This window comes from Haliotis rufescens, unplaced genomic scaffold (genome assembly GCF_023055435.1).
Source record: "Haliotis rufescens isolate VD_foot unplaced genomic scaffold, xgHalRufe1.0.p SCAF_11, whole genome shotgun sequence".
In the NCBI taxonomy this organism is placed as follows: Eukaryota; Metazoa; Mollusca; class Gastropoda; order Lepetellida; family Haliotidae; genus Haliotis; species Haliotis rufescens.
In genome coordinates, this window is record NW_025963791.1 from 42947706 (window position 1) to 42966573 (window position 18868).

Consider the following 18868-nt stretch of genomic DNA (forward strand, 5'->3'; position numbering starts at 1 on the left):
CGCCCATCGCAATCTCAGGCGTCGATGTTGAGCAGTCAGTACCATTCCTCGGAAAGGGCGACACGCTCGGATTCCAGCATCACGAAGTCGTCGTAGTACTGTACGTTGGATAATGGGATGTCCCAACGCTGTTGCTGCCGTCACCGTCATGACTCTGTATTGCAGGTGAATGAGCCCTATCTGACTGTCTTCCAGTGTTGTTGTCGCTCGGGATCGTACGGTTCTAGGCCTGTCCTGTGTCCTCCCTATCTGCCTGTACCGGTGAATATGCCTGGCTACTGTCAGTGGTGTACAACCAAACCTTCTGGCAATTTGGACCTGTGTTGCCCCCATATCGGCCATACCGATGGCTCTTGTGTGCTTTCATCCCGTGTGGTTATACACTGCAGACGAATGTATTTATACAGCTAACATGCACGTACAGTTTATGCCATAGGCCGTAAACCCGTTTCACCATTTTGTTGTCACCGCACGAACGCCGTCAAAGGTGGCGCGTTCGGGTGAGGTGTTGTTTGGTACCTGTTCCTGGGCAGTCATATTCACAATACCCACTTTCCACTAGTTATCGCTGTTTTTAGGAAAATTACAAATTGCCAACCTATACTTTCTTTTGCCGCTTAGTTCAGTTCAGGGCAAAACTATACTTTATTACACTATAAAAGATAGCTACGCAATAAATCGCAAAGAGCAATAAAGGACGAAGCGTGGTTTATTTCACGATAAAACATGATCCTATCGTGACGTTATTTCTGGAGACTCGAATATGCGCTCGCAACTTGATGACGTCATATATTTGGCGACGCTATTTTTGAGAGAGAAGTGTCTGGTGAGTTGTTCCTCAAAGTTGTAGCTGGGGTACGCAGATAAACGCAATGGCCGAACGATTTGAAAAGGTACAGATAATCGATGCGAGGATTGTGAGAATATGCGGAAAACACTAAACTTAACCCAGCTGTTCATATATAGATTTGTCCGACATTGCTTGTGGTTTATTCTCCCTGCAGTGTTTCATTGTACAATAAACAACATCAGCGAGTCGTTTATTTCTTTGAAACGTAGGGTGGAGCAAACTTCATTACTTTTCTAACATTCCGAATTTAAGATTAATCTGTGTCTTATTAGAGATCGGTTTTAAAAGAAACCTGTAATAAGCGGTGCCTTAAATTAAAAATCTATTTATAGGGCTCAGTGACGGAGTGTTCCACCTAATTGCCGGTACCCTTATGTTAAGATTGGTTGTTGGTTGGTTTGTTGTTTAAAGCCGCACTCAGCAATATTCCAGTTATGTGACGGCGGTGTGTAAATTATCGAGTCTGGACCAGACAATCCAGTGATTGATATCATGAGCAGCGATCCAAGCAATTGGGATCGATGGCATGCATCAACCAAGTCAGAGAGTCTGACCACCCGATCTCGTCAGTCGCCTCTTACGACAAGCAAAGTCGTCTATTACGGCAAGTACGTTAAGAGGCGAAAAGGCGTTTTCAACATTATAAAACGCAACTAAAATTGGTAGTTTATGGTCTAAGTCACATTTTATTAAACGTTCAGTGCGTGATTATTCATATCTTATGCAGCAATAGGAAGGATATGTGTTTTCATATCAAATTGCTTTAGATCAATCACGTGATTCGAAACATTCCATGGGTGCATTGTGGGACTAAGCTAACACATGTAAACATGGCCGGATGTCTGTGGCGCTGGCTATTGTGTGTAGTGTGTTTTCTGTCGTGCAAATTGCAACTTTGTTTTCACAAATAATGTTGGCAGACTTACGCATCAAAAAGCCATGAAATGCTGCGTTTGCCGAGTTGGTTGCACTGCCGTACCGACGGGAATTGACTGCCGCGATATGGTCTCGCTGTGGGATGAATGGCGGAGTGAAACAGCGGCGGTTTGTTTGACTGCAGCATGTTGCTACTAACCCTACACTGAGCAACAGGTGTACATGTTGTTAAGAAACTTCAAGAACTGCTCATGCCTCTGTCCATAGACAGCTATAATTCCTCGGACAATTGTGTGACTGCTGTGGGATGGACACAGTTGTTTGAATATGTTTGGGATAATCCCGCAGAGAGATGGTTGACGTCATCTTGTCATATTTGTTCCCGGGTAATAACATTCAATTATTAAACTATACTACTAAAAAAAAGAAGAAGGAAGAAACGATTCTTTCATATTACTATAGTTAATCTGTCATAATCTGAGATATTAACCATAGTAATATGAAAGAATCGGGTGTTCCTTAACTTCTTTTGAGTAGTATATTTAATGATAATTGATGTGAATGCGCCATCTTACTTGACGGTGATGAAAGAACGATGTTACCCAAGGATTCGCTAGAACGATGTTACTCAAGGATTCGTTAGACCACGAGAGAGGTAATTTGAACAGCACCATGACGTCAATCCATTTTGCCCAACTCAAAAAGTGCAATTCATCGTAGGATAAAGTACAGTCGGAAATTAAAGTCACAATATTTTAGCCATATCGTGACTATCAAGGGTTTAAGATAATAAATACATTTCGGCAATATAAAAAGCTGCCAATGAAGGAAAGTAAAACAACTAGATTTATCACAGAAAAAGATCTATAACTAGAATGTAATAATAAAAAGGATAGCACTATACATAACAATACATGATAAAAACGGGCTACAGTTCGCCAGCAACTGACGGTAAATCACCACAAAGCTAGGGGCCATGGGAACTGAGAGTACCTTTAATTTGCTACCTGAAAGGACCCTTGCAGGATTTAAATCATACCGGAGCATCTTTGAAACATACGTTTATCACAGCCTGCTGTTGTGCATACATACGTTTATCACAGCCTGCTGTAGTGCATACATACGTTTATCACAGTCTGCTGTAGTGCATACATACGTTTATCACAGCCTGCTGTAGTGCATACATACGTTTATCACAGTCTGCTGTAGTGCATACATACGTTTATCACAGTCTGCTGTAGTGCATACATACGTTTATCACAGCCTGCTGTAGTGCATACATACGTTTATCACAGCCTGCTGAGTCTGTGGCATTGGTGCCTGCAGTGGTGTAGTTCTTGGGACACGGCGTGCAGGCAGTGTTGCCCCTGGTGTCCTTGTAGAGCCCCTGGGGGCAGACAGTGCACGTCTTCGCAGCCGCGTCATAACCAACGCCTCTGTCACAGAACACTGAAACATGACGGTGCAGTTGTGTCAAAATTACCGTTAGGGTAGTACCCAATACATTATAGAATATCCTTCTTGTACACAGAATGTGTTTGTTGTTGTAAGACTGTTGGCATAATCAGCTTCTTTTTTTAATCTCCGGATTATCTAGTATCAATTGTCATATACTTACTGACATTACAGGATATTCTGTAACACTGACGTATCTCGGATCTCCTACTTACTGACATTGCAGTTGATTCTATTTGAATCTGACGTCACGCTGCCCAGACACTGCTCGCAACTGCCAAATCCGCCTCGGTCTTTGAAAGTGTCGTTGGGACAAGGAAAGCATTGCTTGCCCCGATCTTCTTTTCCCGGGGGACATGAAACTGTGAAATATGATTAACTAAGCCTCCGGAGACTATATTTCACAAATTGTAAGGAAAAAGGTTTTGAGTTTATGTCTCGGAAGATTTCAATGAGCATCATACGACTCAAGCGATGTTTGATCAGGGTTACAAAACTCAAGACCTTGGTAAGGCTTTCGTAAAGTGTTAAAGGAGACATGTAGAAGACATTTCCAAATCAGTGAACAAAGTGATGTCCGATGCAATTCACCTCATGTTCCTGTGTTTGACATGTCTTTGTGACAGGTTCCAGTGGGGCATGATACGCACACAATTTCGCAATCACCTGGGATCATCACAATTTGAAAGTGATTCATGAACACGTGTTTATAATTTGGTCAGAATCGTACAATGTACTCTATGTTATGATTTATGTCGCCTTCATTTTCCGTGACCTAGTCTGTACCATGGTTTTCAGTGGTTGTCACCAACTTGTACACTGACCTTGTCTGTAGCCTGTTTTACAGTGGATGTCACCTACTTATACACTGACGTGTTTGTACCCCGTTCTATAGTGGATGTCACCTACTTGTACACTGACGTGTTTGTACCCCGTTCTATAGTGGATGTCACCTCCTTGTCACTGACCTAGTCTGTACCATGATTTAAAGTGGATGTCACCTACTTGTACACTGACCTAGTCAGTACCCTGTTTTACAGTGGATGTCACCTACTTGTACACTGACCTAGTCTGTACCATGATTTAAAGTGGATGTTACCTACTTGTACACTGACCTAGTCAGTACCCTGTTTTACAGAGGATGTCACCTACTTGTACACTGACCTAGTCTGTACCTTGATTTAAAGTGGATCTCACCTACTTGTACACTGACCTAGTCAGTACCCTGTTTTACAGTGGATGTCACCTACTTGTACACTGACCTAGTCGGTACCCTGTTTTACAGTGGATCTCACCTACTTGTACACTGACCTAGTCGGTACCCTGTTTTACAGTGGATCTCACCTACTTGTACACTGGCATGTTTGTACCCCGTTCTGTAGTGGGTGTCATCTACTTGTCACTGACCTAGTCTTTACCATGATTTAAAGTGGATGTAACCTACTTTTACACGAAGCTGGTGGGTACCATGTTTCACAGTGGACGTCACCTACTCGTACACTGACCTGGTCTGTAGCATTTTTTACAGTGGGTTTCACCTACTTGTACAGTCTTTCTGTGATGTAGAAGCGATTGTTGATGTATTAAGTTCAGAGCCACAATCTTTGCAGCTGCTCTGTGCAGGAAGTGGCTGGAACTGCCCATATCCACATGCCTCACAGTTATTCCCTGATACAATTCTGTACCCTGGTGAACAGTTTCCTGGAAACAAATGTGAAAGCAATAGCCAAAGTCCAAAATATTTTACTTGAAACTACGTACAGTAGGTCACTCAATTTTATATTTTATAGAGTTCTCAATGCAAATTTACACAAATACGTCATCAAACACATGGAGAGCATTCTGAGGAAGGTAAGTGGCTATCAAACTCGCCCATATATAAATATCAAAGTTACTAACTCAGTCTGCATTGGCTGGAGTTATTTGCACCAGCTGTGGGGGTTGTGTAGTTGGCATCAGAACAGGCTTCACATGGCAAGAACCTCATCTGAGATGATCCATTGTTCCAGGTCCCTCTAGGACATGGCTCACATTGAGTGCCATTGACCTGCTGGCCCGCAGCACAGAATGCTGGTGAGATAAACATGTCATCATTGAGAATATTTATGCAAATTCGCATATTGATGTTCGGAGATGTCCTTTAAAGGGCAAGTAAAGTGAAGAAAATGATTGCGTTTTGTTGCAAATATCAATTGTCCCAGGTATATTAAGTCAATCCCAGAGAGAAACAAAATATCATAGTATTTTTAGAAACCAATTTCAATGTCGAATGGAAATCCAAACAAAACTATTTGGGGACGTGGCACAGTTTGCAACGGTGCAGGATGTGCATTAACAAATGTTTTCAATAGTGTGGATTGTGATCGCAGTTGTATCCTGCTCAACATGCAGTATCTCAATGAATTTGCAAAATTGGTGATGCCACCCTCAAGATGACATGTGGCGTCACCCAACTACTCAGAGACATTAGTATACTTGTGCTTCGTGAAAAACTCATCTTTGGTGTCAATAGTGGTTGGGCATCCTGTTTGGGAACATTGAATAAATGGAAGTTTGACGTCTAGTCTTAATCGTGAACTTGTATCCGATTTCACTCAGAATTGTGAATAAAGTGTAAATCAACCTGTGTATTTGCCACAGAGGAAATCTGTTTCTTGTCTGTAAATCCTTCTAGAGCGAAAATCATACTAAATGATTAACATGTTCACTCACTCACTGATATATATTTTAAACGATTCCACTCAGTACAGTGTATGTGAATAGAATTCACCAAATAGTTGTGTCGAGTGAGTGAGTGAGTTTGGTTTTACGCCGTTTTAGCTATATTCGAGCAACATCACGTCAGGGGACATCAGAAATAGGCTTCACATATTGTACCCATGCCAGGAATCGAACCGGTGTACTCTTATGTGAGATGCGCTCTTCATTCCCCTACTGTCTTACCCATCGCCACGCTCGGGTTAATTTGTGACCCAAAACATTGGTGTTGGACAATAGGCTTCGAAATTATATGTCTAGCAGAAACATTTATTGACTATGCATTTTCCATACCTCAGCTGTCAGCTTATGACACATATATTGCAAAAGCTCATAGGCTAGCTAAGGCTGGTAGCTTATCAGGCGGTGTAACTTGTATAGACCTTCGCTGCCAACAGATTGAGTTAGATATACACAATTTCGTATGCATTAAATTTGATAATTTCTCAACTCTTGGCAAAAACCTGTTATTATTTTGAATGTATGTTGCTCCTATCGGCTCAACATTCTATGTTGCAGCAGAAAAGGCCACCGCTATTGAAGTGGTTAACCAGTGGTTGATTGAGCATAGTGACTAAGACTGTGAGGTCATCATCTGTGGGGACCTGAATGCCCGTGTAGGCGGGGGAAACAACCCACCAGAGACCTGGCCTCAACAATGCAGCTTTTCCCGAAGACCCACCTTTTCCAGAAGAAAAGGGAAAGTCATGTGATAATTTTGTAACCGCTTTTGGTCGTAAGCTACTTGAACTGTGTTTCACTCATGATTTATATATCCTCAACGACAGGACAAAGAGGGTACTTTTACTTACATAGCAGATCAAGAATGTAGCGAGACCGATTATTTTATAGGTTCAGTTAATGTTCACAATTGTTGTCAATCCACGTTCGTGGAGTTGATTCGAAACATATGCCTGTATGTCCACATTTGGACATATTTCTCCCTAAAGTATCTACAAGTGATGATTATCTTTCGACCAGTACACACAGCTATAAATGGAACCCTCGTAAGCGTGATGTGTTCATAGGAAGTATAACAAATCTATGTCCATCTTTTAACGGGCTTATCGATCTTTCAACTTTTGATTTTAATCTTGCCCTCGAAAAATTTGTTAGTGTTGTTCTTAGTGCCGCTGAATGTATGGAGGTACCTTGTGTTACAAATTCACCACGAAATACGGGATTTTATAACATTGAATGCCGACGAGCAAAACGGGAAGCAAGGCGATACATGAGGAAATTCAGAGAGAAGATATCTAACAAAAATAAGTTAATCTTTTGTAAAATGAGAAACAAGTACATTTATAACGTGTTTGCAGGACAGCAAAATCAAACTATCAATTTATGACACGTAATAAACTAAAGCTATCTGTAGCTGATTCAACCACATTTTGGAAAGAGTTACGGAGTATATGAGGTCGTAGGGAAACAAAGAATAACATAAGTAAAAAGTGCTGGTTTGATCATTTTACAAAAGTATTTCAATGTACAGATGTATTACATGCTGAAGTCGACTTACAAACTTTGCTAATATAAGACGTAAACTACCCGAAACACAAGCAGGCTTTGGACGGGGATATTCTCCTGCTGATCACATATTCACGTTGAATGCAATTGTTAAAAAATGGATTTGTGGATTTAAAAAATGCGTTTGATTCAGTAAACAACCTTAAGCTATGGGAGTGTCTGCACGATGTAGGCTTGGGTTGGAAGATGATGAGAGCACTTAAGGGAATCTATGCTTCTGTGAAAGCGAGTGTGAGATGTAAGGATAACATTTATACAGAATATTTTGATTGTCCTAACTGAGTTAAACAAGGCTGCATATTAAGCTCTCTATTATTTTCCTTTTTTATCAATGAACTGTCAAATGGTGTTTCATCACCTGGGAAACACGGCGTACAATTATTTTGACTTGTTTGACATATTATTATTATTGTTTGCCGAAGATGTTACTCTTGTCTCAGAGTAACTGGTTTACAGTACAAACTTAATATTCTTGAAAAGTTTGCAGATTCACACGGATTAACGGTAGATTTAGATAAAACGAGTATTGTATTTAGACGATGAGGGTGGTTATCTGTTAATGAGAAATGGTTCTAGATGGCAAACATGTTTCAACCGCCAACTCCTAAAGATATCTTGGGTTTGTATTCTCATATACATCAAAGATGAACCAATTTGTTTCAGATCTAGCATCAAGGGGTAAACGAGCTTTAATGGAAATATTTCGCAATCTACGGAAGATTGGTTTTGTTGACACTTCCGTTTTCTTTAAAATATTCGATACTAAGATTCAACCTATTCTTTTATATGGTGTGGAAATATGGAGAGTAAACAGATTTGAAAAAATAGAACAGTATTATGGCTTGTAAGAAGTTGCTTAACGTTGGTTTGTGGAGAAGTACTATCAAGGCTTGTACTAGGTACATCCTGCATAAAGAACTTAAAAGTCTCCTGGAACCAGACAAATACCTTTCCATTATTGCTGAAACAAAATATTGAAATGTTATGATAAGGATTAGAGCCGGGCAACTAAGATTTAAGGTAAACGAAGGTAGATGGGCTGATAGTGATGTACGTCTACGGCTCTGCCCCATAATATGTGAAACAAGTATAGAAAATAAATATCATTTTACTTTAGAATGTGAATATTACAACGATATTAGACAACTGTACCTACAATTTTTTTTGCTAAAATCAAATATGCATAAATGTACAATGCTGCTGTCATCCTCATGTTACCAATCATTTTAAAACTATGTAAATACCTGTATTACAGCTATGAAAGAAGACGTAATTATGAAATGCTAGTAAATCTGTAAATTTGTACCCGACATTACCTTTTTTCATGTACCACACTATTTCAAATGTGTGTATTGTATATGGGCCAGTGGTTTTAGCACAAAGAAAAGACTTCAATACTTTACTACTGACAAGTTGGGAGACCCCTAATAAACTACCAGGCAGACTGGGCGCTGGCCCGATCGTTGATATTGTGATGGAGGTCAACACGTTTTGACCTCCACTAAAGGGATTCCCCTCAGTGGTGGTATTTTTTGTTTTGGGGGAACGATGTTTGCCTGTCATTCATATCGTCAGTTTTTCGGTATCTCTTTTTTCAAATTTATTTTTGGTAAACCATTTGTGATTATCCCCTAAAGTTTTAAATTTTGCTAAGTTGACTTTACCGTGATAATACATTGTTTGGTGTTTAGTCTCTACTTACGAAGACAATCAGAGGAAGAGTTACTCTTGGGCTGCTTGGTTCCGTTTGGAGAGAGGCAAGCATGGCACTGTGTTGTGCTACTAGGAAGTGTCTCTGGTTGGTAGGTATCTTTAGGACAATCTTCACATGCTGACAGGTTCCTTGTCAGTCTCTGCCCAGCAGTGCACACCTCTATATAACATATAAAAGAAAGAATGAAATCTTTGAAAATTTTATGTTCTTTCACAACGCTTGTTTATTGTGTGACCATTGTCACCGAACCCTGATGACGTGAATAGTATTCTTAATGATTGGATACCGTGGGCCAGACTCGAATAATGCCGACATCATAAGATGCCACTACTGCAGTGTAAATATAAACATTTCCTCATAACAATAATGCTTACTGATGCTACAATTTGTTTCATGTTCAGAGCCAACCCTGTCAGTCGTTAACCCATCACTGCAGTTCTTGCAGGTCGAGAAGGGTTTCTCTGTGCTGGAGCGGAAGGTCCCTCGCGGACACACGGTGCAAGTCTTGTTATCAGACGTTTTCTGTTCATAGCCATCAGGACAGAAAACTGGGGGACACATGAAGAGGAATGATTATGTCACAGAAATTAAGAATTACATTGACAATTACGTTTCTGTAACTGAAAAACATGACACACAAAATATTAGTAGAAGGTCATGGAATACAAGCAGTAAGTCATCTTTCAGTTATGACATGAAGATTACTGCAGTTCATTTTGATCATATATTTTGTCCATATCTTAGCACATGGGGTTTTCAGCAGACATTAATGTAGCCACTGGTGTTTGTCGACTGAGTGGTTTTCAAGAGGCTATCATCACTGTTTAAAGCAGACATTTTGTCTCCGAGGAGAGGAATAAAACAATGTTTAGGAATAACACATATTTTTCAAATCATCCAGCTTGTCCAATGAACAAATGTTTCTGTTTTGTATGATCGGAAGCAAAATGTTTTTTTCCCTGCAGGTCCTGGATCAGATAATATCCTGCCTACAGTAAGGTTACCAGTTATAGGTGTCTGGTAGTTATTGGAAATAAAATTAGTAACGTAACTCAGCTAAGATTCTTGCTTGTCTCTATTGCACTGAAGGGGAGAAATGGATAAACAACACATGCATCCCACACCACCTACATTTACAGTCAGTAGCATTTGTGGATTCTTCAGCTTCAGTTGTGTAGCCGTCCTCACACTTGATGCAATGTCTCTTCAACTGTGTCGGCTGGAACGTCCCTACAGGACACGTCGTGCACACGTTGCTGTCAATGATGTATCTGCCACGGGGACATTCAGCTGGCAAGCATGAATATATAGATAGGGAGGACATGGGTCACGTTCATTACATTTGTAAATAATCGAGAATATAAGCCATAGGTACTCGTTGGCATTTATAAGAAATAGATCACAAATGTAATCAAAAACATTGTTGAATTATGTCGGTACTCTGTCGATGCTGAACTCGATAATACGAAACAATGCATGTGAGTATAAGTGTAAGAAGATATATCTGATATCACCGGCTATGGATGAATTCAACTAACAGTTCTTCTTTTGAACATACTGGATCACTTTGTTTATTAAAACCCAACGACTGATTGTATGATGGATACCTTTAACTCTGAAACACTTTACAAATTTGTTGGATGGCAAACCACTGACCAACAAATAAACTGATAGGAATCAAAGCATTACAAGGATACAACTAGCCTAACATTAATGATGATATTGGATATATAACAATCAACACCATAAGCTGTATGACAAAAGGAAGTGTTCACTTGAAAATTGAATTTGATCAAACAATTGCAAACTTTGTCAATGAAACACTGCAAACTTCAGGCCTTGTTTGTTTTCATAGTAAGCCACCATCAAACGTGGGTGTGAAATTTTTTTTGATTATCGTATTTGATTGTGTACGTCCATGTGACAAGGGGGCACGGGTGGGCCCAGTCGTCGAAGGCGCCGCGATTCGCTGAGCAGACACATCTTGGACACACCAGAAACTTTAAACTGACGTCCAAAAGAAACTATACCAAGAAATAAATGACATCAATTCTGTTCGATTCGGAGAATGGCAATGAAATGCTATTTAAATAAGTCACCCAAATACAACAAACATTTTCCGGTGACTTAATGCCGTTGAAGGTGTGATTTACCTAAAAACTTGCATTTTGCCATAATGACATATATACAAGGAATGCACACGCTGAACTGGTATAGATACCACAACTAGGAACATTTGTGGCAGACAGGTCAGACATCAGTCAGTTCAAGGGGTGGAAGATCGTTTTGAGCCACGTCCATTCAAGACCGTCAATTGTGTGTTCTCACTGTCCATGTCCATCACGTGACGTGAATGCAAGAACCCTGATTTGACAGATTGAGATGAGCCAGGAGGGTACACCATTGGCAAATGCGGGATGGGGGATGATTTTTATTCTTTGTTGAGAGCAGGTTTTGTCTGTTTAGAGCTGATGGTCGGCAATCTGTCTCCAGATGTCAAGGTAAACGTGTAGTTCCGACATGTGCCCGGGAAGTTCAATTTTTTTTGTGGGGACTTAATCACTCGAGACAACCTTAATGCACAGAGGAATGGAGATGAATCTTTGCGACCGTTTTGTTGCCATTTCAAAACCATACATCAGCACTAAAAACTTTTGACTTTACCGTAAGACCCGTACAAATGTCCATTCCTCTTTTGTATTTCATTTTCCAAGCTTCATAAAAATCCAAACAAAGAGAAATGTTTTGCTGGGTCCAGCAAATGGACCACCGACTCAAAGACTATCTGCAATCTTTAATTCAATCAAGGCAGGGCTTTCTTTATATTCACAGAAAGTAATTCAGACAAGATGAATTGATACTTCTTTCATTTCTGTCCACAATTGTCAATTCTGTCAAAACATTTGACTTTTCAACTTTAATATGCCACGTTACAAACAATGAAACTCTTCATTCCTTGATCCATGGGACATTTGTAACTAAACGTAGTGTGACCACAAGTCTAGTTACATGTCTCTTTTCACAGGTTCAGGACAATTTGTCACAAATGATAACAAATGTCAGGAGAATTTTACTGAGAAAACAATATTTGAAATGCTTGACTTTCTCATTAATCACATATACTACTCAAAAGAAGTTAAGGATCACCTGATTCTTTCATATTACTATTGTCAATCTCTCATGTCATGACAGATTAACTTTACGATTATGAAAGAATCGGGTGATCGTTAAGTTCTTTTGAGTAGTATATATGTAAAATTTGGGGGTAAGACATTTAAGCAAGAAGTAGACATCCCCATGGGCACCACTTGTGCCCCTCTTCTTGCTGCTTTGTTTCTTTATGCATATGAAATGGAATATCTGCTGTCCATGGGGAGGACATGTCCACTATAAATCCAGTGTTTACTTTCTTTGCTTAGACTGTACCTATTGTTGGATTGATGTTTTGACAGTGACAATGTGGATTATCACAGTTTGACCCCTCTGTATATCTGTGGATCTTTGTTCCTCTAACAGTTTCGACTTCTTTGGAGTGTAATTGGTTTCACAACATGCCAGAACACCACTCCCATTAATGTCTCCATATATCCTTTGAACATACAATGTGTTTTGAATAGTTTTTTAAAACTATTGGTATAGTTTCTTTTGGACGCAAGTTTTGATATTATGCCTGAAAACTGTTTTTCGAAAACCTTTGTTTTTTGTCACATTTACATTCATCCCAGGTAATGTACAATATATCTCGAGTCCAACAATCTTTGTCTGTAAACTGCCAGACTGTCAGCAATTGAAGAAACACCATCAGCAAACATAAGAGCAAATACATTTTGAATAATAGGGGATAAGTAAATTCCATGCCAACCGAATTCCACCATCATACTAAATAACTGGTTCCTGAAGATAATACACAGCTTGGGGTTCAAAGTGCAACCTTGACGTGTTCCAATATTGCAGAGAAATAACTTCGAAGTCAATTTGCTGTTTACAGACAAGCTGACACATTATACACTGATGACAAATTATTAGAATAATTTCGATTTATTCCTACATTCTTAAGACATGACTTACAGTGTAAAATGCCTTTGTAAAGTACGAACATAGTTATTAAAATCTATTTTTTTTCTTGCATATCGAGGACATGCAAGATTTATGTCCTCACAGAAACCTCAGGAGTTTTTCTACATTTATAATGATTATGTGATATAATTAGTTGTTAAGTAAGCGCGGTCTGCAACCTACCAATGCATTATGTTTGTGAATTACGAAAAAAAACAGTTAATAAAAGTGGAGATGAATATTTCCCCACATGTTTCAAACATTTACGTAATAACTCATTCATTTATTCATCATTGTTAAACGCCTTTGTGGTTTCCAGTTGAAACAGCAATACTCCATGTTTTACGTAAACATTCCTGATATAAGGCTTAGACAAAAGCTCTTGACATACCTCAATACTCACTGCTTTACGTAAATACCCCCTGAACTATGGCAGCTTGATGACATCTTACAGGGGTTTCGGAAAATGTCATGTGTGACCCAGATTAGGTAGTGTCAAGTACATGACCAAAAAGTTTACATAATTTCAGTTCAAACCAGGGATAAAGTAAGTTTGGATTAGTGAGATTTGCTTGATAAATTTACATGGTATATTTTGGACCGTAAATTTGGTCAGGTTTTGACAGATCCCACTTTATATCCTTCATCATTTAGTTACATACTTATAGATAACATGGTGTCTAGATATTTCACTAACAAATATTCTACTCTAACACAACGTAATACTGACGTAAGCTACAGCCGGACGACGATGTTGTCTTGGTTCCTTCAGTGGTTTTTCCAGGCGGACATTTCGTACAGTTGTCTTGTAAATTGCGCGTCCTGTAGTAGCCTTGAGCACAATCCTTGCATGATCCATCATCCTGCAACACAGTGCCGGACGGACAGCCATCTGCAACGTGGAATATACATTTAGCAATACTTGGAAGTAAAAGACATGGTCCTGCAACTTGGTGCCAGGACGAAATCACTCTGCAACATGGAATACACATTGACCAATGCTTGGAAGTAAATGGCATCTCTTGCAACCTGGTGTCAGAAGGACATCACTCTGCAACATGGAATACACATTGACCAATGCTTGGAAGTAAATGGCATCTCCTGCAACTTGGTGCCAGGAGGACACCACTCTGCAAGTTGGAATATTATATTATCTATCCTCACATCAGAACAATAATCAGTTAAAAGTAAACCCATTCTCAGCCTTATGGTAATTGAAGTTCCCAAGTGGACTACCGCAAACTGTATTTCACTAGAAAAAAAGAGATATAATATGTAATTGTAATTAAACCTTATATCCAACCCTCCTGGCTACTATACTGAAACGCAAAAGAAACATCACCCCAAGTATCATTGCATGAAAAGTTGTCATTTAAATATCTGGGTAATTTTTGGTTAAGTTTCTACAATTTAACATTACCTTGTCTAGAAAAATGAAATTTGATGATAAAAAAATCAAAGCAGATGACAATATAAACCGATCGCACAAACGCATCACGGCAACGGCCATGATAACCCGATGCATGGACCATATACAGGCTCCAGCAACGGTACGAGACCACCAACACTATAGATGACCGATCATGTAGTGGAAGCCCAAGAGTCACGACCCGACGTCAGGATCGTCAGATTGTGCGATAGCGTCTTCAAGATTGCTTTGTTACTGCTGCAGAAATTGCTCGACAGACCGTGGGGCATCTTCCCGAGGCAAGAGAGTAAACTGACTTTAAAAGTCCAGTTTCCATCCTTGCCGAACTAGGCTGGAATTCCTGGGCTCGATCGTAACCCCACCAGTGGCTATTACGAGTTATGTCCCTTCTATACCTCTCCCATGGACCAATCAGATTCCACCTTGCATTTGCTTCAAACAAAACGGTGGCGCCCAGTCAAGACGATATGATCAATAATCAAGATCTATATTGTGATAAAACGAGTCTTACATCGTGAAGTGCATTAAATCACGTGAGCAGCTGGATTAAAAACATGAACAGATTTAGAAAATATCTGTTAACAACGAGTTAGTGGTTCACATGCTTTGCAAATCCTGCAGTCGACAGAAATCTGCATGACAGTTTACGAACCGGATTTCGATTTCGTTGCGCGATTTTGATTGGATTATGCATAGACTCGTTAGTCCTGCCAAAATGTAACTCCATAAAATCAGCCTAGTTCGGCAAGGGTGGAAACTGGACTTTTATCGTCAGTTAACTCTCTTGCCTCGGGAAGATGACCATCGGGACAAACCAGCGAAACCTTAGTGCGGACACCGTGCGTCGACGATTGACGAGCACACACCTCCACTGTTATAGGCTACACCGAGGACCCATTCTGACACCACGTCATCGCCGGGACCGTCTTCAGCACCAGCATTGGCGCCACCAGCAGTGGAGAAGAGTCCTCTTCTCAGACGAGAGACATTACTGTATTTTTTACAGCAGATGGCAGACCGAGAGTCTGGTAACACCGTGGGGTACGTTATTCGGATGCTTGTGTTGTTGAGAGAGACTCTTGGGTAGGTCCGAGCATCATGGTGTGGGGTGGAATTTGTCTTGCACAATGAGGTCGGCTATGTGGACTTCCAGAACATCGGTCCAGGGAGAGGCAATGGTGTCACAGCAGCTCGGCACATTTATCAAGTCTTGAGACCACACGTCATACCTCATTTGGCACGTCGCCGCAACAACGAGTTTCAGCATGATAACGCCTGTGCCCAAACTGCGAGAGCAACAAGAGACTTCCTCCAGCAGAATGGCAGTCCCGGTTTAATTTCCATTAGCACCTGCGGGACAACGTTCAAAGACGGCTGAATTACGTCCGACCAAGGCCGACAACTGTAGCTGAACTGCGTCAGGCGTTCCTCAGAGTGTGGGCTCATGTGCCTTTGGCCTTCATCAACCGCCTCATCCCTCCCATGTATCGATGTTGCATGGCAGTCATCAATGCAAATGGCGGACCCATGAGATACTGACTTGTGATGTCATGTTCTCAGAGACTAGTTTTGTGTTTCATTTTAAGAACATTTTACACTTTAATTTCAACCTTGATGATCAGTTTTGCCAAGTTTCATCTTTGAATATGTCTCAAAGTATGTTTACAGTGTTTGAACAAATGAGGTTTCTCATACATCTAGCCATGGTGACGTTTCTTTTGCGTTCAGTATATAATTGACTATAAACGACTCATAGCTACATATTTGATAGACATTGATCAACGTGATGAACACAGATCCTACATGTATTATAAAGTGACATTGCTTGACAAATATAGCTAGCTGGACGTTTTATTAATAGTTAACATAAGAATATTATTGTTTTGTTTGGTTGGATATGCACCATATTTCTTGGGTAAGTTATTCACCCACAGCTTCTTGTAACCAGAGTAGACTAACAGAAACAAACACAGCACAATCTCCTGTTTCGTGGGATATTAGCGTATCTTCCAGTTCCACATAGCTCAAGCAAAAAACAACAACGTCCAATCTGAGCAAGCGCCACTCTAAATTGTTTGATTGTCACACAGCTAAGATATCAAACGATACCTTGAATAGAGAATAAGATTAACTACCCTCTTCCAGAGGACTGTGCCAATCCTGTTCAAGACTGCATTTCAGGCATAAATTCTGACAAAATCGATTATGACTTATACACTGGTGTTCCCAAAGGTGAACAATACAGATTTACATTGTGAGACCCAATTACTTTTACCATAATTTAAAAGGTAATGAAATAACATTTTTCTGAGAAGTGACGATCGGACTTACTCAAAAACTTTATCCGGTTACCAATAACTCTTTTATTCATAACGTTATAAAGGATAACGTCGACATTCAACTCGAACCATGTTGTTTGACGTCTGACACCGAGAAAGCGCTTGCATGCCGATGTATATATTAATTCTATTTCATCATTCTGGTGTAGAACCCAGACTTCGGAACCATAGAGCAAAATTGGAACTATTGTCTTATCAAACATTTTAAAATTTTATTTATGCTGAAGAAGATGTAATTTTGACAATAAGTTTAAAATTGCAAACATTGTCTTTTTCCTTGTAAACTGGCATCAGAGAAATGACATGACCACAACAGGCTTCTAGAACAAGTGATGCTGAAATACTTGTCGGAAGATACACACTTGAACTTTAAGCCTTTACATAACCGAATCTGTATTTTTGCCAACCCTTCACCTTTCTAAAAAACACCTTAGTTTTATTCAAAGTGACGTCTAAATCATGATCCCTACAATACTTATAGAGACATCATTGCGCTTCTGAAGTCCAACTATGGTATCGGAGATTAGAATAATATTGCATGCAAGCAATAACAGAAATAACTGTGTAATATCAGGATGAAGTTGTATTCCTGGTCGAGAATTCTGTTCTACCTACCTGAGCAGGTAGTTCGTTAATTAAAATTGAAAATAGAATGGGGCTTAACACAAAACCCTGGACACCCTGCATATGTTGTAGCATATATTGAAATATTGATTAAGCTATTGATACAATTATGAGAATTTAGCTATAGCCAACGTTGTATTTGTTTTCGTTGTCGTTTAATTAACCTCACCTATCCTGAAGGTGTCGAGCCTGTACTAGATTGTACCAACGTCTAACGTAAAGATATACTGTGTTTAATATTAAACTGCAGCGATAACTAAAATCTGTGTTTCTGTGCTTCTTCTACACTTAAAAACAATAAACGTACAGGGCTCTGAGACACAGGTTGATTTCACATTAAACTGTACTCACTGAAACATTTAGCCTTATTGTCTGTTCCCTCAATTCTGGTTCTCTTGAGCAGAGGACATGGGTAGCAGAACGACTGCCCCTCCTTCTCCTGGTAGTAGTCACGTGGACATGGGTTACAGCTGCTGCCTTGGAAGTACTGACCAGCTGGACATTTGTCTGGAAATACAATTTGTCAGTTTGACCCGGAATAAACAGAATTAAAATAAAAGAACGGATGAAGTTTATTTCCCTTCAGCAAACAAACAACCTAAATTGCCAATTATTAATAATTTTTTGAACGTAATTGCACGTAATTCTTGGAACGTAATTGCACGAATTGCCTAAGACACAAGCAACCATTCAGATATGTAAGCAGGTGTTTGAATCTCAGTTGACCTGCATGATTGCAAGCCATGTAGTACAGATTCCTTTCCTTTGTAAGAGTTGCGTCTGAATCAATCGGAAGACACGTCACCGGCCATCAAGTGAATGAATGAGTGAGTGAGTTGGGTTTAACACCACTTTTAACAGTATTCCAGTTATATCACGGCGTGACAGCTTAATGTGGGAGGAAAGCCCGATGTGATGCAGGTCTCAGACATTTACCACCTCGTTGAAACCTACTAGTACGGGTATGGTGCTGACAAACCTCTGAAACAATCGGGGCGACCCGGAATTCGAAACAACAGTCATAGGTTTCTTGCATGCCCAAGGGACGCAACTCTGCACAGCGAATCACTATCAAATAGGGATGCTACGGAGTGCTCGTGAAAAGGTGAGCGTATCATGCCCCACCGGTGGCACCCGTCACAAATACATGCAAAGGCAAGTCAATTGCTGACCTAAACATACTTGGGAACACACAGTACAGGTAAGCATAGGGAAACGCATCAGACATTATTGTCAAATTT

The 18868-nt window shown here is 40.0% G+C and overlaps 1 protein-coding gene across 1 annotated transcript in view; it reads right to left on the minus strand.

The window, feature by feature from the left end:
- Positions 1–18868, minus strand: part of LOC124121087 — a 175968-nt gene that overhangs the window by 20323 nt on the left and 136777 nt on the right. The window contains exons 53-61 of the mRNA XM_048392794.1: positions 17979–18134; positions 13966–14127; positions 10311–10469; positions 9554–9727; positions 9168–9338; positions 5081–5251; positions 4724–4882; positions 3397–3543; positions 3011–3175 (exon numbers count right to left, since the gene is read on the minus strand). Of these exons, the coding sequence (XP_048248751.1) occupies positions 3011–3175; positions 3397–3543; positions 4724–4882; positions 5081–5251; positions 9168–9338; positions 9554–9727; positions 10311–10469; positions 13966–14127; positions 17979–18134 (1464 nt within the window). The remainder of the gene's footprint in view (positions 1–3010; positions 3176–3396; positions 3544–4723; positions 4883–5080; positions 5252–9167; positions 9339–9553; positions 9728–10310; positions 10470–13965; positions 14128–17978; positions 18135–18868) is intronic.